Source organism: Oryctolagus cuniculus, chromosome X (assembly GCF_051225735.1).
Source record: "Oryctolagus cuniculus isolate XC-2025 breed Fujian yellow rabbit chromosome X, ASM5122573v1, whole genome shotgun sequence".
Lineage (NCBI taxonomy): Eukaryota > Metazoa > Chordata > Mammalia > Lagomorpha > Leporidae > Oryctolagus > Oryctolagus cuniculus.
In genome coordinates this window covers 43,278,822-43,306,398 of record NC_142888.1, presented here as the reverse complement: position 1 = coordinate 43,306,398, position 27,577 = coordinate 43,278,822, and the positions used below count along the sequence as shown (strand labels likewise).

The following is a 27,577-nucleotide window of genomic DNA, read 5'->3' as shown; positions in this document are numbered from 1 at the left end:
AAAGAATAATTGACATTCTTAATCTAATATTCCTACATTAGAACAGGATCATTCCATTACTTGAAGACTTCTTTTGAGGTTCTCAGTATTTGTTTCTTTTCCTTTTTTCCTCTGCCCACAGCAAGATGGATTCTGGATATATTCTGAGTATTGTAACAACCACCTGGATGCGTGCATGGAGCTCTCCAAGCTGATGAAGGATAGCCGCTACCAGCACTTTTTTGAGGCCTGCCGCCTACTGCAGCAGATGATTGACATTGCTATCGATGGTTTTCTTTTGACTCCAGTACAGAAGATCTGCAAGTATCCTTTACAGTTGGCTGAACTTCTCAAGTATACTGCCCAAGACCACAGGTAAGAGATTGAGGGAGGCAGGAGTGAGGTTCCTCTACATGTTGGTGCTTATTGAAAATGTGTCCTTTTGCCTTTTCTAGCTTAACCTATCTGGAAAATAGGATGATACGTTACTTCACAAGGCTGTTGGGGGGAGTTGCTTTTGAGAATTGCTTTTAAAGTTGTAAATGGGTATGCACACAAAATAAGTCTGCATCATCATTATTGTACAACTTAGAACCTATCTTCAGAGAGCTTATAACTTAGTCCTTAGTCTTGAGTTCAGTTAAAAGAATCAATCCGGATATAGTAAGTGTTCAACTACATATTCCATTCTGCTTGATGGACTCAAATGCCCTGGTAAAAACTTACCCAACTTGTGCTGATCCTAGGTTGTTCTGCAAAGCTATATTCCTGATCTTCTTTAGCCTTTTTAAGCCTCCTCTTCCTTACCCCAACTGTGTCTTTCCCTTAGTCCCAGAGTATAATGGGGAAAGATAGACTTCAGAGTTCTACTACAGGTTTTTTTCTTTTGAAGTTTTAAATGTATTTTAAAGAAAACCAACCCAACAAGGACCAAGGAGCTTGCCTCACACTGAATGGAAATGATACTCCTCATCTCCTACCAGTAAAGTACATGATGGGAATAATTGACAATAATAGGAATGGTCTACAATCAGCTGTCCCAAATTTTGCCTTTTCTTAATAACCTAGAGTCCCCAGACTTTTTATGACTTGCCTTTAGTTGATGTTAAATCCCTGATCTTAGATTCTTTAGCTTAGTTGTTAGCTCTCTTCTTCAAACTAAACACTTCAGGACGGTGCCGTGGCTCAATAGGCTAATCCTCCACCTGCGGCACCAGCACACCAGGTTCTAGTCCAGGTCTGGGCGCCAGATACTGTCCTGGTTGCTCCTCTTCCAGTCCAGCTCTCTGCTGTGGCCCAGAAGTACAGTGGAGGATGGCCCAAGTCCTTGGGCCCTGCACCTGCATGGGAGACCAGGAGAAGCACATGGTTCCTGGCTTCGGATCAGCGCAGTAAGCTGGCCACAGCGCACTGGCCACAGTGGCCACTGCGGGGGTGAACCAATGGAAAAAGGAAGACCTTTCTTCTGTCTCTCTCTCTCTCTCACTATCCACTCTGCCTGTCAAAAATAAAAAATAAAAATAAAAAAACACTTCAAGAAGAATTAAGAACCTAGATCTTTGCCCAATTTTATTTAGCTTTTAGACTGATTCCTTTTTTTTTTCTTTTTATGTGACATGTGGAGTTATAGACAGTGAGAGACAGAGAGAAAGGTCTTCCTTCTGTTGGTTCACTCCTTAATGGCCGCAACGGCTGGCGCTGCGCTGATCCGAAGCCAGGAGCCGGGTGCTTCCTCCCGGTCACCCATGTGGGTCCATCTTCCGCTGCCCTCCCAGGCCACAGCAGAGAGCTGGACTGGAAGAGGAGCAACCGGGACTAGTACCCGGTGCCCCAACCGAGACTAGAACCTGGAGTGCTGGTGCCGTAGGTGGAGGATTAGCCAAGTGAGCCATGACGCCATCCTAGACTGATTCTTAATTTACTCACTTCCATTTAACACCTGGTTTCCTTGGGACTGGTTTCCAGATCTAGATGCATAAGGCCATGGGTGTGGATTAGCTGGTTTGGTTTGTGTTAAACTTCTTGGGAAATCCCTGTATTCATTTTTGAGTTGAAATTGCTTCTTTTTGAGATTCTAGATCATGTGTTTAAGTGGTTCTGGAGCCCAAGGCAAATTTCAAATTTTAGCTCAAATGCCTTGGCACTGGACTCTTCTATTTATGTGATTAACCAAGGCCAGTGATAGCTCTGCCTTCCATGACCTCTTAACTGTGAGGGAGACAAGTGAAGCAGGACTTTGTCAAGAAGGACCCTGTTCTCCCTTCCCTGAGGTAATTTACTAACTGGGGGTCAATGAGCATATTCATTAGATTTGAAATTTGCAGATGACTAAATCCTGCTTGAGCAGATTTAATGTATTCCATTGCCAGAACCTAGGTCCAAGTCTTATAAAGCTATATTTTCTTGTGAAGTGTTGTAGGATATTGAAGAACCTCCCACTAATAGTAAGATATTTAAAAATGAAAAATAGAAAATATATATGGTACCTAGAGTAGAAACCTTTCTTTTTGTCAGATTGTCTCTCTCTATGGTTGGAAAGACTAAGGCTTAGAAAGGGAAAAGATACAGAGCAAGTCTGTAGTAACACAGGTACATGAAGCCTGAGCAATGATCTGAGAATTTTATCTTTTCAAAATGCTCAAGGAAATCTCTGTGCCCAGGTAGGTTTGTGAGCCAGTCTGTTGTAAGCATTCAAATTCTATCAGCCTGTGATATCATGAGCCCAAATGACCTCCACAGTTATATTGCATGGTGTTAAGGGACCAGCAAGAGTGACTCATGTACCTAAATCACCAAGAAACAGCCTTCAGACAAATAGTCTTGAAACCTAGACATTCAAAGAGTGGTTTTTAAATGTTTTTATATCACAGCTCCTCACCTACCTACTTTGCACCTATCCATTCTATGGAATGTAGCAGGGGTTTCTAAAAATCATACTTATTAACTGACAATATTACTAGGTATATTACATATTGCATAATTGATCTTTAGAGTCCCAGAAAGGCTATTTTTAAGCACAACTTCAAGCTTTGTTAGTTTCTTAGTCAAGCAACCACAAGGTTTTACTGGGTTTGGTGGGAGCTGGCAGAACAAGTCATCTACCTAGGATTTGCCAATTCCTATACTCCTTTATCTTGTGACTGGAAGGCCTGCCTTAAAACTTTCTTGCTCTTTGGCTCCTTGGTCCTGTCTGTTCTCATCTCCTGGGCTCCAGAATGTTGAGAGAATAGCTCAGGCAGTGACGAGATAGATCAACCTTTCTCCATCCTCAGGGTAACCTGTTGGGCCCAGCACTACCTCCAGGACATAGCCAACCCATTTAGTGAGGCCTCAGGAAGCTGTACTACCATGCATGTCAAGAAGTAGCTTGTTTCAAGGCAGTTAGAAACTGCTACAATTGGAGGCTTAGTCAGATAAATAGGCCTGAAATATAGGCAGTCAGAGTAGCCTTGGAAGGAGAGAATTAGATACAGTTGTAAATGGAGAATAACACTGCCTTTGCTTATAGAGGAGTAACATATTTCCCCTACCCCACCTTTCTTAAGCTGACAAGAAGGAAGACTATACACAAAAGGAAGGTTAGTTCACATGTCTGGAACTAGAAATCTTGCTTCTGTCACTCTTTCCATTAGCAGATGAGGACCCATACCTCATCTGAGGGCCCAGGGCCTCTGACCAGGATCAAGGTTGGACCACAGTTATTCTCTTCTTTTATCCACTTCTAAAGCTAGTGGGACAGAGATAGAAGCATTCATACTCTAGTTGCAGTTAGAAAAGCAGCTAACTATAGGATGGTGACAGTGATGAATCCATGGCTGGGTAGGACTTGGGGTCAAGCCAGAGGGTAATAAGAATTCACATGCCAGCATTGTCCAATGTAATGTAAATATTCTATATCTGTGTTGTCCAAAACAGTGGTTACTGACCATGTGTGGCTATTGGGTACTATGAAAGATAGCTGGAACAACTGAGGCACTAAAATTTTATTGTAATTTAATTTTAACTAAATGCGGCTAGTGGCTACCATATTGGACTGTGTAGCTTTATACTTCCCAGAAAGTAACTTAAAGCACTGATGTCCTTAAATCAGAAAAAGAAGAGACCAGAGAACAAAAAATGGCCCCCAAGAGCAGGTGTACTTATTTATTTCACTAGCTTCTCCACTGCAAGCGATGTTCTGTCCTCACTGTATATTACATCTAAATGACAGCCTTAGACAGTCCTGTCAGAGATGGAAACTTCAGCAATGTAATAAAGTCCAAAAGATCCTCCATAAGCTAGAGCAAGTAACTGAAAGGATGCAATGTAACAGGAACAAATGTAAAATTTTGCAGTTGAGTCTGAGAAATCTACAGCTTAAGAACATGCAGGGCCGGTAACGTGGTGCAGCAGGTAAAGCTGGCACTTTTAACGCCAGCATCACATATGAGCACCAGTTCGAATCCTGGCTGCTCCACTTCCGATCCAACTCCCTAATGCACCTGGGAAAGTAGCAGCAGGAGACCCCTGGCTCCTGGATTCATTCTGGCCCAGCCCTGGCAGTTCCAGTGGGTGGAAGATTTCTCTTGCTTTCTCTCCGTAACTCTGTCTTTCGAATAAATAGAATATTTTTTAAAGAACATGCACAGACAGATACAGCTTCTGTACAGCAAGCTTAGAAGAGACTTAGTAAGTATTAGTTGGTTATAACCTCAGTACAGGTTAGCAATGGGATCTAAAAGAAATACTGATAATGACTGACATTAATTTAAGGTTCAGAATAAAGCAGGCTTTCCTAACAGAGTTGTCTTAAGACACAATAAAACGTTTAAGAAGTATAGTGACCAACTTGTCCCTGAGGGTGATAAAATACAACAGCATTTGTGGGCCATGGTCCTCAAAGGTATGCAGAGCACAGCTTGGAGCAATGAATGCCAGCTAAGAAAAGGAGTTACATGGCATCTGCCCTAGCAGTTAAAACTCCTTCCCTGTGCATTTTCTTTTTCTCCTTTCTAATCCATGCTAGAAGAATAAGCATATTAATAACCACAAGGCATTTCCAGCATCTTTAAGGAAAGGTGTAACACTGAACTATAATGCATCCTCTTACATTCTTAGTTTATTGTAGTTCCACTGAATGGCTGAGATTTCACTGTCAGTCTGCCTTCCACAGGAGCCATTAGATTGGAAATGAGATAAGAAAAGCAGTGAAAACTGTACAAGGTGGTGTAATCCTCAACACATATACTGTTGAAAGTCCCAGGAAGCTGGGATGAAGGTTATACTTTTGGGACCAGGAGTCTGAAGAAGTATCCCATGTGATATCGCTACTAGAGAAATGTTTTATTTGTAATAATAATACTGCTATCATTTATCATAGACTAAAAGAGTTTACATGGAATGATTGTATTTAATTTGTTAAAAACTCCTCAATATATTTTACCATAATTCTACCCATTTCACAGATGAGAAAACTGAATGAGAGAATGAGTGAGACTTGCCAAAGGCCACACCACTATTCAATGACCAAACTAAGATTTGAGCTCTTGGAGTCTGTCGACTCTGTTTTTTTATATTATGCAGTAGGAAATGTGGAGATATTTTATAGTAACTTTGAACAGAGATGCCCTAGATGTAGAAAGTAAAAGAGATGATTATGTTTCCTGGACTGTGCCATGTGTGAGATTCCCTTTTTGATCCTTGTCTGGTTATATAAGATAGGACATAAAAATAGTATGAAAAAGATAGAATATGTCTTACATATGAAATAAGTCTGCAATTAGGAGGTCTCTGACTGGTATAGTGGCTCCCTGGTCATCAAAGATCTGGCTCCTTCCAGCTTTCAGATATTCTACCTATAGGATATAGACCTTGTCCTTATGGTTCATGATAACTACTAGAGTCTCAGCCATTCCAGGCATCAGAATTAAGGGCTAAAGAAAGGCATGTTTTCTTCCTTAAAGAAGATTTTTCAGAAGTCCTGTTGAACACTCATATTTACATATTGTTGGACAAAATGTAGTCACATAGTCATCCTTGCTTAACCAAAGGAGAAGAAATATAGTCTTTTACTCTAGATGATATATATTGTCATCTGAATAGCAGGACTGTGATACAGAGGAAGAAAAGGAGATTGGATGTTAGGATTGTCAGCTAGCACATTGATTCTCTGGAACATTGGTTCATCCAACTTGCACTTTTGTGTCTTCACAGTGACTATAGATATGTGGCAGCTGCTTTGGCTGTCATGAGAAATGTGACTCAGCAGATCAACGAACGCAAGCGACGTTTGGAGAATATCGACAAGATTGCCCAGTGGCAGGCCTCTGTCCTAGACTGGGAGGTAGGACTTCTACTCACAGGGGCATTGGGGAGTCTGAATACCTTGGTGAAAACTTCCTATTTTAGCTGATAATGTAGGAAGAAGAATTAGATTTGTAGAACAGAAAGAATTTAGATTAGATCGAAGCAAAAGTTTCCAGCTACTGAGAAGTGTTGGTGCTTGAATAGCTTTCTAACAATATCGGAAAAAATATCTGTGGCAATACTTCATCAAAAAAGCAAAGATTTATCTCTTAGGGTATTGCTGGGAAACAACTGGGTTGATTCTGATGCATTTCGAAATTCTTTCATGTCCTGGACTTAATAATTGCCGGAAGCACACTTTGATGAGTAGCATGTGCTGATTTACTTCCAGACACAGAAGATGAGGTTGGTTTTCTTGTTCCCAAACATGAAGGACAGCAACATACTTTTTCTCTTGGTTGGATCAGTTCATCTTGATACATCTTCTAAGTCTATTCAAGCTTACATAGTATAGGCCATGACAGTTTTCCTACTGTATCCACAGACCAAGTTCTATTAATAATCCATGATAGCCTTCCATTCCTTTGCAAATAGCCATGACTTCTCTAAACTTTGGAAGCCTTCAGTAGCTGAAATTCCTAAAACCTTCCCTTAATACCCACCAAGAGAACCTCTCAGGAAAAATTGTGTAATCTGATAGTCTACTGCTAACATTACTAAGAAGAGAGAGACTGGAAATGCTACCAGGGAAGGGCAGCAATCTTAGGCCTATGGTCACAGTGTAGAGCTAAAGCCAGCTCCTTATTCCACTGGTTCACTCCCCAAATGGCTGCCACAGCTGGTGCTGCGCTGATCCGAAGCCAGGAGCCAGGTGTTTTTTCCTGGTCTCCCTTGCGGGCGCAGGAGCCCAAGCACTTGGGCCATCCTCCACTGCCCTCCCAGGCCACAGCAGAGAGCTGGGCTGAAAAAGGAGCAACTGGGACTAGAACCTGGTGCCCATATGGGATGCTGGTGCTACAGACGGAGGATCAACCAAGTGAGCCATGGCGCCGGCCCCCAGACAGTGTCTTAACCCGCTATGCCACAGCCTGCCCCCTGAACCCATTCTTTATCTAAATTTTTGTCTTTGTCCATTTGGGCTGTTGAGTGACTTATAAACAAACTAATTTCTCACCCTTCTGAAGACTAGGAAGCCCAGGATCAATATGCTGCTAGATTAAATGTTTGGTAAGGGCCCACTTCCTGGTTCACTGATGACCATCTTCTTGCTGTGTCCTCACATGGCAGAAAGGACAAGTTAGCTCCCTAGGATCCCTTATAAGAGCACTAATCCTATCTGTGACAGCTCTACTCTCATGACTTAATCACCTCCCAAACACCTCACCTCCAAAAACCATCACACTGGGGATTAGGTTTCAGCACATGAATTTTGAGGAGACACAAACATTCAGTCTGTAACAACTGGTAGGTAGAAAAAATGCCTCATGGTCCCCTGCTCAGACTCTGTGATCCCTATGGAACTTGCTAGCTCTGGAAGATTTCCCCTGTAGAGATCCTTTCTTCCTGCAAGGTGTGATAGGTATGTTTTGGAGGTTAAGGCTTTTGAAGTATCTATCATGTTTATTATATCTGGTCTTAAAGACTTCTATAATGCCGGAGTCACTAGGGCTCTTAGAGGACTCACTCTACAATCCTGACCATGCTTGTGTGTGTCCAGACATACATACTCTCAGGCATACTCTCACTTACCCTCACAGAACTTGTAATGATGATAGAGAATGATAAGCAAAGAGGCCTGTTCCTGATCAAGCAAGTGGTGTGTAACTTGAACCTAGTCTCTTGATTCTCTGTGTGATGTTCTTTTCATTACTGCACCATATTCTCTTCTAACCTCCTGCCTCCTGTAGCCCAACTATTGTCCTTTGTGGTACTGCAAGGGCTTGTTTTTCCAATAAAGCATCTATATTTAAATGAGACCTTGAGACCACATTGGGGAGAGGAATTCAAATTCCCATCAGGGTAAAGGTAGATTCTTGCTGGAGAAAAAACAACAGGACTTAGACACTTCATGATATCCTAGTATAGCGTCTAAGTATATTCTACCAGCTCAAGAAGCTGAACAGGCAGAGAAAGAATAAGAGAGAGAGAGAGCAATTTCTTGCCAAATTGCTGATGAATACAATGGACAACCCTTGCAAATCATGAGAAAGAAGTAATGCTTGCTGTCTCTGAAACCCTCCTTGCTTCTCAGGTATTTGAATAAACAGGGTAGCTGTCAGAAGCATCTGTGTGATAATTTCAGTTTCACTTATCAAATGAAAAAGAGGAATCATAGGGGAACTCTTCAGAGCTTAATATCCTTTAAGAGGGATTGGGAGGAGTTGGGAGGATAGGTGGCACACAAGCAATTGGTGTGAAAGCAGTGTCTGACTGGAGAGCAGGAAGCCTTGCTATCAAGGCCTGGCTCTTCCTTCAGCTTACTCCATTAACATTCTGGGTCTCTTTATCCTAGCTCCAGTTATTATCCCTGCTTCCTGCTGTGCTATGGGGACTATAGAGTTCCTGAAGTACCTGACCCTTGTCCCACTCTTCAAGTCTCCTGAAAAATAAGTAGATGAGTGAAAGTGTCACCCATCACTCTAAGTAATAATCAACACATTGGAGCAGTTTGGAGAAGCAGCAGGGAGAGAACCTGTCCCAAGGACCACAGTTTCCTGGAAATTTCCATTTCTGATTTCTTTCATGCCAAAGTTCGATTGAGCTGTCACTTTGACACCTTTCACAGTCATTAAATCCACTTGAAAGGAAGGGGAAGGGAACATATCTCTGACAGTTTCTTTTTAATGCTTTTTTCCCCTCTGGAGATTTTTAGCAGGAGCACAAGTTGCAGCTCATGTTTAGAAGCTTGACTGTGTGTGGTTATGGTTTCTTCCTCATGGCACCCTTGCCCTTGTAGCCTAGTTGTGTAATACCCAAGGGCCTGTTCCAGTTTACCATTAAATGATTGAATCCAGAGAAATTTGGAGACCCAACCTGATGAAGGCAGCAAAATAATCTATTTGAAAGCTAAGGTGGCTTGCTGAGGCATTCTCCTGAGACCAGAAGATCAAATGTGGGGCTGAATGGATTTGTTATTTTCCTGCCCTCCTGTCAGTAGGCAGCAGTGAAAATAAACTTGATGGGAAAAGATGCCATTTCCATTGTCTTCTTTCTCTGTATCTGTTCAGAAAAACGCAGCCACACATCACTTGGCCTGCAATTAGACTGAAGTGAAGTCAGGCAAAATGGGGTGAATTAGAATTGGGATAAAGTAGAATTAAAATACATTAGAATGGGGTAAAATCTCTTCTATGAGGCTTTGGCATCAAGAAAGTGAGGTGGATGAACTGGTAAGAAAGCTTTGGGTAGTTTTTGGTTGTGTTAAACAAATATTTATTGAATACCTACTCTGTGTCAAAGCCTTTACCAATAGGTAAAGGACAAAGACCCTATCCTGAATTTACATGGTAGTATGGGAGAGTGGCAACAAACATGTAATATATTATCAGGTAATAATAAAGTCTATGAAGAAACATGAAGTACGGAAACAGGCTAGGCTGATGAGGTAGGTGATATTCGAGGAGGTCATATTTGAGAAAAGACCTGAAAATGATGGAGAAGCAAGCAATGTGGCTTTCATTTCAGGCAAGGTGAAGAACATGGACAAATTCCATGAAGCATGAGAGTATGTGCTCATGAAGTAGTAAGGAGACCAGTGTGGCCAGAATATAGTGAGTGAGGGAGAGAGTTGAAGCAGATGAGATCAAGGAAAGTAATAGGTGGTCAGATCATGTTCTCTTAGAATTTTTGCTGTTAGTTTGAGTAAGATGAGAATCACTGGGGGGGTTTAAGCAAATATGTGATACTAGGAGATTTAGGTTTTGAATATCTCTCTGTCAGGCCTCATACAAGCACTGGAAACATTGAAATGGATAAGGTATGGCCTTGGCCATCTAATGGGGACAGATACATTCCTATCAGAGGGAACAAAATCCTAGAGGAATGGAACAAAAGTCCCATGGGGGAGGCAGTAGGAAGATGTTATACTTTTTGCTGCAAGACAAAAAGATATATAGTTACCTTGCAGAAGAGGCAAGATAACAACTGAATAATAAAAGAGTCCCTTTCCCTTGTGTGAACTGTTTCGATGCTCTCAAGCAGCCACGTGGAGCGGACCAAACAGGAGCTGTCATATTTTCTCCATGCTACAAATGAGGAAACAGTTTAAGAGAATGTAAGCTACTTTCTTAAATATATAGAATGAGTTTTTTAGCAGCAATGGACTCTGGCCCCAAGTCTTCTGATATTCTCACCTCAGAAATATTCCAGAGCAATTGGTGGTTCTGCTGGAGGGCAGATGGGATTGTTCATCATTCTAATGTCGTTTAGTGATTAAGAGCATAAACTGTGGAAGGAGTCAAACCTGGATTCTTCCTGTTTGGGCAAATTCCTTCCAATTTCTCTAACCTTAGTATTTAGGATAATAGTAATAAGCTCCTTTGAAATTGTTGTCTTGTAGGAGACAGAATATATATGTGAGGACTTCAAAAAGTTCATGGAAATGGAATTATTTGAAATTCATGCAAAGTTTTTTCATAATATTCATTTCCCATGACCTCTTGAAGGACCCCTTTTATGCAAGGATATCAAATTTTCAAAATATGTACTTCAATAATCTTCACAACATCCAAATTAGATTGGTTGGTACTGTTATTATCCTCATTTTACAGGTGAGGAAATTGAGGCCCAAAATGAATATGGTAGTTAGCCAAGGTCAGTTTGCCTGGTGAGCATAGAGCTGTATTTTTTTAAAGTTTTTTTTTTGCCTGGTGAAGTTACAGGTAACAAGTACTTCTAGTAGAGTTAGAGTGTTCCTAACTGGTACAGAGGTGGATCAGATAATACTGAATGAGTAGTCATCCCGATCTTATTATCCTCAGGTTCACATGTATACCATTAACATAATCCTAGCCACTTTTTTGTGGTATTGCCCTTCCAACCCCATCCCACCTTGGTAGTTTTCTATCAGTTTATATATATTCAAATTGGACTATGGCACATATTCCTAATCTGCATCAGAATAAGGCACAGTGGACTGATGTCACTTTCAGTTTCCCTTCCCTCCAACAGCTCCCCAGTGCTGGGATCTTTTTCTTCTAGACTTAGAGCACTGGTGATTCAGTGGTGGTATGTTAGCTCCTCAAGAAGGAATGTTTACCTAGTTACCAGGTAATCCTGAAGTTAAACATGGAGGCTAGAGTTGAAGCAACATTTCTGAGTTTCTCTCAGGTTCTACAATTAAAAAATAATTCTGGGGCTGGTGTTGTGGCATAGCGTGTAAAGCCGCCACCTGCAGTGCCGGCATCCTATATGGGTGCTGGCTCAAGTCCCGGCTGCTCCACTTCCAATCCAGCTCTCTGCTATGGCCTGGGAAAGCAGTAGAAGATGCCCCAAGTCCTTTGGCCTCTGTACCCGCGTGGGAGACCCGGAAGAAGCTCCTGACTCCTGGCTTTGGATCGGTGCAGCTCTGGCCATGGCTGCCAATTGGGGAGTGAACCAATGGATGGAAGGCCCCCTCTCCTCCCGCCTCTCCTTTTCTCTCTGTGTTACTCTGACTTTCAAATAAATAAATAAATCTTAAAAAAGAATGAACTCCCCTTTTCCCTTTCCATCCCTTAGACTAGGAAAAAAATAAACGTATGCTCAAAAATATTATATCCAGATGCCTTTTAGTGGCCCACTACCCTGCCTGGGATGTTTGCCTCTGATTATTTCTGGGAGGATCGCTCACCTTATCTTGAAGCTTTTGAGTATGATGCTGAAATCTTAGCATCAGAATATGAGAGCTGCGATTGTAACAATCATCCTCATACACCTGACTTAACAGCTGGGAAAACTGAGACCCATAGAGAGGAAGGGACTGACCCTCCAGTGGTGTTTTTGGCTTACAGAAATTTAGTGCACTTAATTTTAATGTAGTGGAAGGAATGAGTATACTTTCTGGAGCCATAGGCACTGGGGTAGGATCATGGATCTATAGCTGCCTAGCCAAGCAAATTTGGCTTAACATTTGATCCTTTCTGTATCTCAAACTGTAAAGGAGCAAGAAGATCTGCCTTTCAGTGCTCTTGTGAGGCTCAGAAGAGATTAAGTGAAAAGTGTCTACAATGACCATATAGGTGCTCAGGAAATATTTATTAATTAATTACTTTTAAATTAAGGTTACTGGTATTTATACCCATTGTCATATTCACTGTGACCATGGTATTGGTGTGGTTTGTCTTGTGTTCTATGATTTCTGAGCACATCTGCACTAATGTCCTCCACTGAGATGTGAACTCCTTTCCAGATAGACACCACCAACATACTTGTGACCTAGCAGAATTGCCCTTGGAGACTCTGGAACTGAATTAGCCAGGAGTTGATGAGTTGATGTTGTCTTGGTGATTTGTGTGTGTATGTTTGTCTGACTCAGTGTAGCAAAAAGAATCAGTCCCAGGCTCTATGGATAACAGACCAACTGAAATATGCAGCCATGAAATTTCCTATTTAATCAATAGATTTTAATGAACTGAGAGGAGATAAAAAATAATTATAAGTGGATTCTGTTTTTCTCCCTCTTGTCATCATATTTTTGCTTGCTCTTCCCTGTCACTTCCACTCATCTGGGAAACAGAGAGATTTCTACCACCTGGTCAGACTTACTCTTTAAGTATTAGAAAGAGACTGAGGGACCAGGGCAGGAATTGAGAGACTAGGACTGAAAGGGAGATTCATAGGAAATAAGATAAAGGAAGAATGAGAAAGATTCAGAGAGAGAAAAAAAGAGAGATAGGCAGGGGGTAGTGCAAGGAGAGGAAGGAGACAATGAGAATTAATGGGAATAAATGAACTCATGGCAACTGTTTACTCTAGGGCCAGAGGGCAACAGGCATAGAGAAGTTACAGCAGTCCTGGGTGGTGGGGTTCATTTGGCTTCAAAGCGAACAAGAATATGAATTGTCTCAGGAAGTTGGAAACTTCTCAGGAGTTGTAAAGCCTTTTGATGATTCCCAATAGTCACTTCTCCCTTATTCCTCACTAGGCCTTTCCTGGAATCTTCCTATCTCAATCTACTCTCAGGCTGGGGTGCCTCCAGGTAGGGTACAGGACCATCCCTCTTGCCCCACTGCTTCTTACCATCACATGTGCTTCCCAGGGCGAGGACATCCTAGACAGGAGCTCGGAGCTGATCTACACTGGGGAGATGGCCTGGATCTACCAGCCCTACGGCCGCAACCAACAGCGGGTCTTCTTCCTGTTTGACCACCAGATGGTCCTCTGCAAGAAGGTAACCCCGCCCCCTTCTTCCCTGAGGGAAATGGGCCCCGCAGGGGATACTAGCCACTTCTCCATCACCCAGGCTCTCAAGGGTGTTGGCACAAACTGCTGGGGGAAAAATAGATAGGAGATTGGCATATCAGGAGCACTGCATATTACAGGCAGTGCTGGCTTGTGGACAATGAAACCTTGAAGTTAGAATATATTGTCTTAGTGGGGTTTGTTTATCCTTTATCCTCATGACCCTTATGGTGATCCCTCTTACTCCTTTATATCTGGAGCTGAGAGCCAGCTAGTTTGTAGCTAGTTTGTACCAGTTATTAAAAATATGAGGTATTTCTATCACAGTTGGTAAATGGTAGCTTCCTTGAGTACCTTCCCCCATTTCCACTCTAATATCTCTGACCACTCGGCCCCTCCCTGCCCTAGGAACTAAGAAGGGGCCTCCCACTTTTACCCTGACAGGTAGGTACCTTTGTGATATAGGAATTTCCCCCGTGTATTTATCTAATTTCCTACACAAGGTACATCAGTTCTCCACGACTCTCAACCATGCTCTCCCCCACACTCCCTTCTCTGTAATCCTTGAGGAGAGTCTTTTTTCTTATCACTGACTCCTGGATAATTCTGTGAATGTTCTTGGCATCCTTGATTGAGAGATAGGATATGGGACGTATGTTTTCATTCCTCCGTATAGGATATTGTTCCCCCTACCTCCTCACTCAGGACAGGGAGTTGAGACCAATTTTGGTTCTCTGGACTGACTGGAAAAATTTGGGACAAGTAAAGGAGAAGGCAGGTACAAAAAAAAGTCAGAAAAAATGTAAGAGAGTGCTGGAAATAACTTCCCAAATCCACTGTCCAACTTTGACTTTCTCCATCATGCAGTCTCTTTGCCCTCTCCCTCACCCAGTAGCAAGTGCTGAGTCATAAAACATAACGTTCAACACCGATTTTTTTTTTCTGGGCTAGAACATGAACCACACATATTTTATTTTCCCCAGAAACCTTTTATTTAAGATATACAAACGTAATGCATTTCATAAATACAAATTTAGGAACATAGTGATTTTTCCCACCCTACCTGCACACTCACCCTTCTTCCTCCTCCTTCTCCTATTCCTATTCTTATTTTTTACCAAGATATATTTTCAGTTAACTTTACATCCTGTTCTCTGCTTGTGTTTGCATATGCCATCTCTTGTATCACATTTTTACTCATTTGCCTTCTACAGTGAATTGAGGGAACAATTTGATTCATACTGCCTTAGTGTTAGGTGATAAGCTCTGAATTCCAGCTCTGGAAACAATAGCCATCCAGTTAATGGGGATAACTACCTCATTCTGGAGCTGACCCTGGAAGAAAAAACTTATGAATCTGGAGCAGTGCCTTCTTTTTTGCTCCCCCCAGCTTTTCCCAGGACTTCCTAAAATCTGAAGTGTTTTTTTTAAGTTGATTGATTTCAAAGGCAGAGTTAAAGAAAGAGAGAAATAGTTCGTCCATTTGCTGGTTGACTCCCTTAAATGGCCACAAAGGCCAGCACTGGTCCAGGCCAAAGCCAGTAGCCACAAACTTCATTCAGGTCTCCCATGTGGGTGCAGGGACACAGGCACATTAATAGGGAGCTGGAATTGAAATGGAGCAGCCAAGACTCGAACAGTACCCATTGGACACCCAAGGATATTCTCAATATATTACCTGTCACCAGCAGGCATGGTCTCATTTTTCTGAATAAGATATGTTCATGCTCAGAAAAATTAGTCACGGATAAAGACAGCAAACAATTAGGAACCTATTTTACTTGCGGGTTTACCACTTCCCCCAGACCCTGTTTATCTGTCAGCTAAGGCTAGTTTACTAGCCAGAATACAGCGGAAGACCAAGATGGAGTGGTGAGTCAACTCTAGCCCAACTAGCAAGCGCCAATGATTAGGAAGAAAGTGAGAGTCAGTGGAGAACTTGAGAGTTCAAACTAACCTAGCTGGCAGGATGAAAGAAGCAGGTACATTTTCTTTCAGATGGGAGCTCTCTTGCTCTGGTAAGAACCACAGACTTTCTTCCCAAAGCAACACTAGCCTAGCATCTGGAAAATAAAAGCTACTAACTCTGCATACTGAGGTCTCCTTGACATTGGTTTGTCATAGCATGAGCAGCTATGAACTGATTGCTTAAAGGCCTTTAAAACTGATGTTTTTGTTGAGGCTGTGGTTAAAGACTTCAGTTTCTTATCTGTGATAGGCCATTTAGCAAATAGGGTGTATACTTCGGAAAAATGATCATGGGACCCAAAGGAGGTTTTCAAAATGATGAAATATTTTGTCCACTGAGTTATTTTAAGGAAATGTTGCCATTACCAAAACTGGGAAGAATGCACAGAGCTTCCTAGAGGTACATATTCCTTTGGGAAAGGAAAGGCAAGGACCAGGACTAAGGCAAAGAGGGTGGGGCTTCACCTCAGACACACAATTTAAATGGATGTCTGAAAGCTTTATATCAGGGCCTGTGTTGTGCTGCAGCAGGTTAAGCCACTGCATCTCATTTGAGTGCTGATCCTGGCTGTTCTGCTTCTGATCCAGCTCCCTGCTAATACACCTGGAAAAGCAGCAAAAGATGGTTCAAGTACTTTGGCCCCTGCCACCCACATGAGAGACACAGATGGAATTCCAGGCTCTTGGCTTTGGGCCATTAAAGCCATTTGGGGAGTGACTCAGTGGTTGGAAGATCTGTCTCTCTCTCTCTCTCTCTCTCTCTCTCTCACTCTGCCTTTCAAATAAGTAAAATAAGTCTTAAAAATAAAAATGAAAGCTTTGCATCCTTTTTTATACGGAAAGATAGGGGGAGCAAACCAGCTGAATAATCAAAGGCAACTACATTAAGCTTCCTGATAAGCACATATTTAAAATGAAGAGGAACAAGGCTCCTAGCAAGTGACTAGGTAATATATAGCCTTCTGCATATGACATGTTAACAGTAGCTACAACACTAGCTTCATGAATCCCAGAGTGAGTCAAAGTTAGTTTTAAAATGTTTAAGACATTATTAATCATTTTTAAAGATCTGTTCAAATGATGACAAAAAAAAGAAATGATAGAATGGCAATGGCAATGCCCTGCTTGAGGCAGACAATTTAGTATTAACAGAAGAATGTAAATTCCTTCTCTGTCTAGGAAAAGAGAGCATAAACCTTGAATAAAATGAATTGAAGCCCTAAGGATCTGATATTGTAAGAAAACACATCACTGCTGTGAATTCTTTTATACTCGAAATATTTATTGTGCCCTTACTCTATGCCACCCTGCTATGCCTTTTTGAGGCTTGTAGCCTAATAGAATTTAAGTGTAACATAATTTAAAACTACATAGATTTCTGGGCACTGAAATAATTCTCCTATGTCTCTGGGGGAATTGCTATAGGTAAACTTGGCAGAATTATGTGTCCCAGAAAATCTATGAGAACACTTATAGATAAGAAAATGTGCCAGCTTTCAAAAGAGAAAATAATATAGCCTGGAAAATATAGATTGAAAAAAGGATAACAATGAACTAGCACTGATTGAGTGTGTCTGTGATGGTCTTCTAAGAACTTGCAATTAAGACACCTACATTCCATATTCAAGTGCCTGGGTTTGATTCCCAGCTCTGGCTCCTGAGTACACCGTCTTGCCAGTTCCATTCCTGGGAGGCAATGCTGATTGCTCTAGTAAATGGGTTCCTGCCACCCACATGGAAAACCTAGGTTTCTTTCCTGACTCCTATCTTCAGTCAGCATTGTTAAGGCATTTGGAAAGTGAACCTAGCAAATGGAAGCCCTCTGCTTCTCAAATAAATTTCTAAAAATGTAAGACAGACAGAAAGGAACATTCTTTAATTCTCGCGACAAACCTATGGGGTAGGTGCTATTATTTTTCCCATTTCAAAGATATATGATGTGAGACAATGACTGACAGAATCAAAATTGAATCCAGGCAAGCTGGTTCCAGATTCCACACTGATAACTTCTATGTCATTATTGCCATTGAATGTGTGTGAGTATTTAAATAAATTATTTAACAATATGCACATATTTAGAAAGAGATGCAATAGCAGGGCCAGAATTATGGGGTAGTGGGTAAAGCCACCACCTGCAGTGCTGGCATTTCAAACAGACACTAGTTTGAGTCCCAGCTGCTCCAGTTCTGATCCAGTTCTCTGCTATGGCTTTGGAAAGTAGCCCCTGCACCCACATGGGAGACCTGGAAGAAGGTCCTGGGTCCTGACTTGGCTTGAATTGGCCCAGCTCTGGCCTTTGCAGCCATTTGGGTAGTGAACCAATGGATGGAAGACTTCTCTCTCTCTGCTTCTGCCTCTCTCTAAATCTGCCTTTCAAATAAATAAATAAATCTTAAAAAAGAAAGAAATGCAGTGGCCACAGGGGCTCAGCACTGATTTCCTAAGAGCAAGTCATAAAACTCATTTCAATTTTGCCAATTGCTAGGTAGGTTGATGGGAGGATTATAGTGGACAGAGCATGAATTTCAGCCTGTCATTTGAGATTCTACCATCATTTACTTGCAGAGGGATGCAGTGTTGAATGATGATAAAGCATTAACTATTATAGTTAAAGAATTCTGGGCTCAAATGCTGATTCTAAACACTCACTAACCATGTGATTTGTAGCAATTGATTCGTTCCTTCCTGTACCTTCATTATATAATTTGTAAAATGTGGAAAATAACTATAAGATTGTTGTGAAGAATAAAGTTGATACATATAAAATGCCTGATAATGTACCTAGCACCTGGAGTACTCATTAATCTTAGTGTTCTCCCACTCCCAACAAAGCATTAGACAGCCTTGTATGGTATTGAGGTCCCCAGTACTAGGTGTACCTAACTGTTAGCTAACTATCTGATCTGCACTCAAGGTTATGTGGCCCAATTCCTATTGAACTCTTAAGATTCTATTAATTCCCAGTCACTTATGTAGAAACTTACACATTTTCTATATTGGGAGTTGGAATTGAATGAGCCACTTAGAACAACTTGAACAGCTTGTACTGCTTGTACAGCTTGTAGCTTGTTTCTCTCTCTCTCTCTCTCTCTCTGTGTGTGTGTGTGTGTGTGAAGGTACTTTTAAGATGGCAACTGCAATACATGGGAAAGACACTGGTGGCTTTTAATCATGTGACATGTGACCTCTTCTCTAACTTTTGCTTTCCCTTCTCTTGTCATTTTTCTTTCAAAAAATCTAGATAATACTCTTTTTTTCTCTTTCGTATCCTCTGAGATAGCTGTCTCTGCTCCCTTGTCTCATTGTCTTTGTTATTTAGGTTTTGCACATATTTTGTTATTTTCTTCCTGATGTGATTATTTTGATGCTTTGTGTAGATTTTTCCTTTTTGTTTTCTTTTTTTCTCTTTCACTATTTACTGTGGAAGGGAGTAGATTCTGTTTCCCCAGTCATTCGCTAATGTCTTTACAGCCTTGTAGTTTCCCTAAGCAATCATTTCTCTGAATTCTGTGTTCTCAGTTGTACCAGTCTGGATATGCTTTCTTGTACCCTGTGTCAGAATTGTTCTGCATTTCTACTGCTTACACGATATTCTGAGAGATCAGAACTAAACAGCATGCTGAAAGAGGACTTCTGATCAGGGAAGTTCCTACATTTCCACGGTTTCTTCTTACACTGAAGGTCCAGAAGTAGAGGATGAGCCACTTCGGACAACTCAGAAATATAGCAATAGCAACACAGGTGGGGATAGAACAGAACAGAACAGAACAGAAAGAAGATGGGGATTTGAAGACAGATTACCTGGATATCAGACTCTATTCTATCCCTTATTGACTTGTGTAACATAGATCCAGTTCTGTAATGTTCTCCTTATTTTCTTAAATGTCAGCTGAGGATGATGGTAGAACTTAGGCCTAGAAGTTCTGGGGGAACCCCCTGTGGTAGTGGGAAGCAATGGAGTATAATGTTAAGAGCATAGGTACTAGCATCAGACTAGAGGACACCAATCCCTTTTCTACCATGAGCTATATGATTTTGAACAAACTCTCTGTGGTTAAAGTTATCCCCTCATTTTCAAAACATGAATGATAGTGGAATCTGCAATGAAGGAAGACAGTGAGGCTTAAATGAGACAATACAGGTGCATAGTTATTACTTAATAGATGTTAGCTATTATTGTTATAGTAGTGTATATGCAATATTACTAATCATTCATATGGCAAGTTTTTATTAGAAGACAATATAGAACATTAGTTAAACCAGAGGACAAGTTTTAGAGCCAGAGAACCTGGACTCAAAGGCCAGTTCTGCCACTTAGAAGCTTTTATTACTGGTAAGTTTCTTAACTGCTCTATGTCTATAATTCTTAATCAAATGAGTTTATAATAGACTGTACCTTGTAAGATTATTATGATGATTATTTAAATTAATAAATGCAAAGCACTTAGGGTAGTGCTTCATATACAATATATGCTATTTAGCTGTTCACTCTTGCTGCTGTTGTTATTGCTATAATTATGTTGTCACTATTAAGCAGGTACTGCATATAGGTACTAGAATATAGTAATGAGCAAGATAATCCCAGTCCCAGTTCTGTGTACTTTCCTTAGGATCTGGAGAGAAAACTGGGGTGATCTAGGCAAGGGGTACAAAAACCAGGACCCCCTCTAACCACAGGAAAGGTGGTCTTTATTGACAAATAAATGAGGCAGGCTGTAATCCTGAACAGTTGAATTCCTCAGCAGATGTCATTTGCACAAAATGACCTGTTCTGGCTAGAAGCTATTTGAATTATGTAATGTAAGGGATGAAAGTAGGCTCCTTGCTGGGACCATGGGTTAGGGCCAGGGCCCTGGTGTCTGCAGACTGCCAACACCCTCATTGGAAAGATACTACCTCCCTTGATATCCTCTAACTCAGAGGAACATAAAAGAAAAGGAGGGAAACTGGCATTCTATTAAAAATTATAAACTCTGGGGCTGGCATTGTGGTGCAGCAGGTTAAGCCACTGCTTGCCTGCAACACTGGCATCCATATCAGTGCCAATTTGAGTCCCAGCTGCTTCCTTGATTTCCAGTCTACTTCCTATCCAACTCCCTGCTAATGTGCCTGTGAAAGCAGCAGAAGATGGCCCAAGTGACTAGACTCTTGCCACCCATATGGGTGACCTGGATGGAGTTCCAGGCTCCTGGCTTCAGGTTGGCCTAGCACTGGTTGTTGCAGCCATTTGGAGAGTGAACCAGTGGATGGAAGATTTTCCAACTGTCTCTGTCTCTGTCTGTCTCTTCCTCTGGCTCTGTAACTGCTTTTCAAATAAATAAATCTTTGAAAAAATGATAAATTCCATTAGGTAGGGAAGTTGTGATGATATAAATAGAATGTTTTGAGTACTTACCATATTTTTCAATGGTTTATTTATTTATTTGAAAGGCAGAATGCCAGAGAGAGAGGAAAACATGGAGAGAGAGAGAGAGAATCTTACATCCACTGTTTCACTCTGCTAATGCTTGAAACAGCCAAGTCTGGTCCAGGACAAAGCCAAGATCCAGGAACTCCATCTGGGTCTCCTATGAGGGTGTCTGGAACCCAAGTACTTAATCATATCTGTCACATCCTTGTACTTGGCCTATGCTAACCTGATGCTTTAAAACTTACTTTCAACCCTCTAGGAAGCTAAGAATAGCAGGCAACGGGAAAAATTTAATAATACCTCTCTCTGGTCCTATTCTCCACCACAAAAGCAGAAAGTCTCGCTACTCCTTGTCATCCTTAAATACTTATAGTAATAATAGGAGGTGCAGTGGATGCTTGTAATGTAGCTCCAAGTTCATGCACATCATTTCCATTTCTGGAAACTGGCAAAGGTGTTGAAGACTGACAATGATTATGACATACCAGTTTGTGGGAAAGGAAGCTATAGACCGAATTTGGGAACAGAGACGTTGAGACTGCCTATGTTTTAGCAAGGTATACACCAACCTATTAGTTCTGTTGTTCAGAACTAAATTTCCAGATCTGTATTACTGTGTTACATATTGTAAGACAGAATTCAAGATCTTTCTGATCTCTTGATAGCTAGATCTCCTTCTGAGATCAAGACAGATTACATCTATCCATTATCCACAGCTTATTGTGCTTTCGTGGTAGGTTAGCCTAACAGGGTGTACTTTTTGTATATATGTCTCACAAATTGTTCCTGAGAATTGTGGAATTCAGTTTATAGGATACACTCCATCCTTCTGTTCAAAACTGAGCTTGTGCTCCTTGAACATGGTAAAAGAAACCTAGGCTCTGAAACAGGCTGGAGGCATCACTGGCCCTCTCTCTACAGCTAATCCCCTCCTCTTCTGGGAATTTGATGTTGAGGGTACCAAATGATCATAACTCTGCATTCTCAGCTTATTTATATGGACAATCATTATGGGAGGAAAAAGAAAAATGTGATAGTTATTTTTGTAGAGCAAATTCTATATTTCTCAGCCTGGGGTTTTGAGGTTGACAGAGCTATGTTGAAAATCCTTTAAGATATCCTTCCTTAGCTCTATTGAAAAAATCCAGTGTACTGCTCAGTATGAAGAGTTAGGATTGGGAATGTGGGTGGCCAGAGGCAGATCTTTTGTTGGTAGCCTGCAGCTAAGAAGTGAGGCATGTCAGGCGATTCAGTAGAATGGAAATGGTTTAATTAAACTGTATTATGTTAATTAAAATTAATAAGCATTTCTGATTCTGTCAGGTTGACTGAAAGGCCAGATACAAGCGGAAAGGATGGAGAATTAGCCAGAAAAAGCCCTTGTGACTAATAGAGAACATCTGTCAGGACAGTCTTCATCCAGACTCAGCCACATCATGTATCCCAGGAGTGGAGGTGCTGTCAGGAGACTGAGGGCAATTCTTAGAGGAGAAAGGACTGAAAAGCCACTGAGAAAGACTTATGAGAGCTGACACTCCATTGGCTCATACATCTTTTCATCTATTTCTCTGTTTTCCTTTTCTAATTTATGAAGTATTTGACATTCAAAAAATTGTCAAAAAATATAATGAGCACCCATGTACTTATTCTCCAATTTAAGAAATAATTCATTACAAATACAGTCTTTCTCCTCCCTTCTCCTTCTGCTTCCCTTCCTTCCTTTTTTGTCCTCTATTTTCTGCTCAGTACTCTCTTGGGTATATATCATTATTATGTATTTCTTTGTAAGTTTAATATGTATATTGGTAACCCTAAACATTATGTGGTATGGTTTTTAATGCCTTTAAGTGGAACAGATAGAGATGAGTTGCAACTATAAAGAAAAGAAACCTGGGGAATGATGAGCATGCGATTTAGGAAAGAAGGATACCTTAGGGTTGTTATTTTTAGATTGTGTCATATTTATTGCATTTTTTTTTGACAGGCAGAGTGGACAGTGAGAGAGAGAGACAGAGAGAAAGGTCTTCCTTTGCCGTTGGTTCACCCTCCAATGGCCGCCGCGGCCGGCGTGCTGCAGCCGGCGCACCGCGCTGATCCGATGGCAGGAGCCAGGAGCCAGGTGCTTTTCCTGGTCTCCCATGGGGTGCAGGGCCCAAGCACCTGGGCCATCCTCCACTGCACTCCCTGGCCACAGCAGAGGGCTGGCCTGGAAGAGGGGCAACCGGGACAGAATCCGGCGCCCCGACCGGGACTAGAACCCGGTGTGCCGGCGCCGCTAGGCGGAGGATTAGCCTAGTGAGCCGCAGCGCCGGCCTATTTATTGCATTTTTAACAATAAGTAATAAATAAATAAGAGTACAATGAGTACAATTCTTGGACTACTAATGAGTGTGTCATGGGCAAGAATTAGGATTAATCCAGTTCTCTGTGCACAAGAGCAAAATAACAGTAATAAGTAAGCAACATACTGTTTATATCCATCTATAATGTTTACTTTTCACATAAGATTTGTGAGATTCATCTATGCTGATATGTGAACTTCTTCTTACCTCCATTTTTTCTTCCTGGACTAGGCCTTATCTAACATCCCTAGAATGCTAAGTGTTAGTCCTTTAAATAATCCTGCCCAGCCAGCAGCGTGTGGCCTCCTTGCTACTCTTATTACTTATCCCCACTCTGATATCCAGGATCATTGTCCTGCATTGGTTTCTGAGCATACTCCAGGCAATAAATGACCTCATTTCATGCCATTAGTAAGCCTGCGAATATATTGGAAAAGTCCTTGCTAGTAGTGCTTATATGATTTACTATTCCCTACATTCCATCAAGAGTCTTAGAAACATACCCAGGGATCAACACTGGGGTCTGAGGCAGTCCTTTGATATGGGATAGAGGCTTTTTCTCAGTGTATCTACTTAACCTACCTGTCCATATCAGATTGCTAATCTAACCTGCCCAAATTTAGACCAAACCAGTCCCTATTGATATTCCAAAACAATGATAATGTTAGTGTCCTGCTATGCCTATATGCCAACTCTCCTAGAACTGACATTGATGTATCTCCAGCAAAATTCTTCTGTTCCTTCCCACCTAGGACCTAATCCGGAGAGACATCTTGTACTACAAAGGCCGCATTGACATGGATAAATATGAGGTGGTTGACATTGAAGATGGCAGAGACGATGACTTTAATGTCAGCATGAAGAATGCCTTCAAGCTTCACAATAAGGAGACTGAGGAGATACATCTGTTCTTTGCCAAGAAACTGGAGGAGAAAATACGCTGGCTCAGAGCTTTCAGAGAAGAGAGGAAAATGGTACAGGAAGATGAAAAAATTGGTAAGTCACCTGAGAGGGGAAAGAAGAATGTAACTATATGAACATACAGGATTTGAATTGTTTTTCTTTTTTCTGGAGTCAGAGGGAAGAGAACTAAGCCATATTGGTGGTTCCTGATTATTAGATTCCTTTTAGTAAATACTAATACTTTCTAATAGTCAGAGATATGTGAGAGTGACAGATTGGCCTCTCGTACTGTCTCATTACCAAATGGGAATATTATACCGAACACCAACCTCAGGCTTGATTTTCTCAAACACACAAGCATTCATTAACAAACAAACATCAAAGCAGTTTTACAACCTCTTCTGTAGTCTCAATGACATATCAGCTCTCTGTCCTTGAGTACATGACATCATCCTCTATGAAAATGTCAGCCAAGGCAGAGTTGGTAGTTTTTAATGAGAGGATGCAGTCAACTTTCTTTTTTTTAAGATTTATTTATTTAGTTGAAAGTCAGAGTTCCACAGAGAGAGAAGGAGAGGCACAGAGAGAGAGATCTTCCATCCACTGGTTCACTCCTCAGATGGTGGCAACAGCCAGAGCTGTGCCTGTCTGAAACCAGGAACCAGGAGCTTCTTCTGGATCTCTCACATGGGTACAGGGACCCAAGGACTTGGGCTGTCTTCTACTGCTTTCCCAGACCACAGCAGAGAGCTGGATCGGAAGTGGAGCAGCAGGGACTCGAACTGGCACCCATATGGGATGCCAGCACGGCAGGTGGTGGCTTTACCTGCTACACCACAGTGCCAGCACTTGCAGTCAACTTTCTAGTCAGTATCCAGTGACAAAATCCACTAACGTGGACCAAGACATAGGACCTATTTTCACCTGGAAGTTTCAGAGTCTCATCTGAGTGGCATAGGTTAAAAAACCCACTAAATTCTTATACCCAGTTCTTATGTGGGCTGAAGTGTTGGTGAGACATTTCTGGCTGGTATACATCTTGAATAATATTCATTTTATTAATAAAAATTTGTTTGTAGCATATGTTCAGCTAATTAGGCCTCCTGAATTAAGGTGGCAAAATTGCTAATTGTAGAGGCCTCTGGAGCAAAGGCTTCTGAATGTTTGATATGTTAACAAATCACCTCTAGAGTATTTATTCCTGATTAGCATACTTAAGATATTAACTAAATGCCCCCAAAAGTATATATTAAAACTACATGTACATACATATCATGCTGTCTGAACATATTTTATTTCTTTAAAGATATATTTAAAGATTTATTTATTTTATTTGAAAGAGATACAGAGAGAGTAAGGGTGGTCTTCCATGTATTCATTCATTCCCTAAATGGATGCAACAGACAAGGCTAAGCCACGCTCTGCCAGGAGCTTTATCCAGGTTTCCCACATCGGTGGCAGAGGCCCAAACATTTGGGCCATCTTCCTGCTGCTTTCCCAGGCACATTAACAGGGAACTGGATTGGAAGTGGAGCAGCCAGGACATGAACCCACACCCGTATGGGATGCTGGCTTTGTAGGTGGTGGCTTTACCCTCTGTGCCACAATGGCTGCCTCTGTGTGAACATATTTTAAAGCAAATTGTATAAAGTTTAACAGGGTATTAAACTATGACCATTTGTGTGACTTTGAGTCACACTAAATTTAACATACTTTTTGGCTTGGAACAGGTTGTTCCCCTTTTGCAGGGGAATGTACCTAGTAGAAATATTTTTCGTGTTGCTTGCAAATGGGGGTTTAAGCAGCATTTTCTATAGCTTTATGGATTATATGGTAATATTTTGGTCTCTTGTTCATGATCCTTTCCCTGGCATAGAAAATACCAAACAGTCAGGCTTCATAATTCCTTAAGAAGCAGCACCATTTCTGTCTCTGCCCCACACCTTATGGAAATGGAATAGTACTTTAAAATGGTGTATGCTCAAGCTGATAGAAACTATATCTGGAAAAATAGACCCTACTCATTAAGTCTTATTTGAAATAGTTCTCCTGTCCTTCCATGTAAGAGATTGAAATGGTGCAGAGGCAAGGAAAGATGATCAGAAAGGCACATTAATTATAGTGTTCTCCTCAAATCTTGGATAGAAAATACGCATTGATAGCTCAACTTTCAGCCCCATTGTAGCCAAAATGACTTTAGTATATGGGTACTTCATTGAGACATGATGTAGAATGGTATAGAAATGTTGGTAGCTACTTCTCCCAGTAGCAGGAATCAGCGGTCACTGAGCCTATCTAGGCTATTAGAGACATTAAAGGAATAGTCTTAGTGTGCAAACAGACCCTGAATCAATTTAAGGACCCCTTCCATTTATTCTGACTTTGGCATGATGTCTCCTACACAATGTCCTAATAACCTGCAACTGTATGAATCTGCTACCAACAGAAAAACTTCTAGAAATTACTTCCTGATAGGCCTGTGTTCATCTTTTTAAAATGCATTCGATCACTTTCATCATAGAAAATTGTAGAGGGACAGAAGACACAAAATATATATGAAAAAATTAACATTTCACACATGAACATACTATTCAGTGATAACTTTTGTAAACATTTTCATTTATTTCCTTCTAGTCATTTTTCCCTACATCTATAATAGAGCCAGTGGGATGACTGAATCTATTGTTCCTTGTTCTCCTCACACCTGCTTCTCCACAGTAGAAAGGTCTAATTTTGGATCCTCATTCTTTCACTAAACATTATATCACTGACATTTCCACCAAATAATTTAATAATTTGATCAGTATTTTATGGTTGTCATATATATTTACCATAATTTATTACTTTTTATTTTTATATTTTAATTATAAAATACATGGTTCCTATCTAAACTTATATGGAAGATAATTAAAAAATTAGCATTCTTTCCTTTTTGTTACTTCAACACTGTGTGAGACAACTAGTATTAACAGTTTAGTATGCCTCTTTTTATATGTATCCCATAACTCCTGTATACATGTACAAATTTTTTAATTTATAAAAATTATATTAAACATATTACTCTGCAACTTGCTTATTTGAAACTTGATTTATCATGAGTAACTTTCCAGATAACTACAACTCTGGTCAGTTAGGGTTCAACCAGAGAAACATAACCAATGTATTATTATTAAGAGATTTATTATGGGGCCAGCACTGTGACACAGTAGGTTAAGCCTCCACCTGCAGCGCCACCATCCCATATGGGTGCCAGTTCGAGTCCCAGGTGCTCTTCTTCTAATCCAGCTATCCACATAGCCTGGGAAAGCAG

At 41.0% G+C, this 27,577-nt stretch overlaps 1 protein-coding gene across 15 annotated transcripts in view; it reads left to right on the top strand.

The window, feature by feature from the left end:
- The window catches only part of ARHGEF9 (Cdc42 guanine nucleotide exchange factor 9), a 407,314-nt gene that overhangs the window by 365,558 nt on the left and 14,179 nt on the right, over positions 1 to 27,577 (top strand). For 12 of the 15 annotated variants that reach the window (XM_008272701.5, XM_070067439.2, XM_051827736.3 and 9 more), the window contains 4 exons: positions 122 to 354; positions 6,172 to 6,301; positions 13,502 to 13,633; positions 24,117 to 24,360. In XM_008272701.5, the coding sequence (XP_008270923.1) occupies positions 122 to 354; positions 6,172 to 6,301; positions 13,502 to 13,633; positions 24,117 to 24,360 (739 nt within the window). The remainder of the gene's footprint in view (positions 1 to 121; positions 355 to 6,171; positions 6,302 to 13,501; positions 13,634 to 24,116; positions 24,361 to 27,577) is intronic. The other 3 variants (XM_070067440.2, XM_008272702.5, XM_089323751.1) reach the window with 1 other exon arrangement.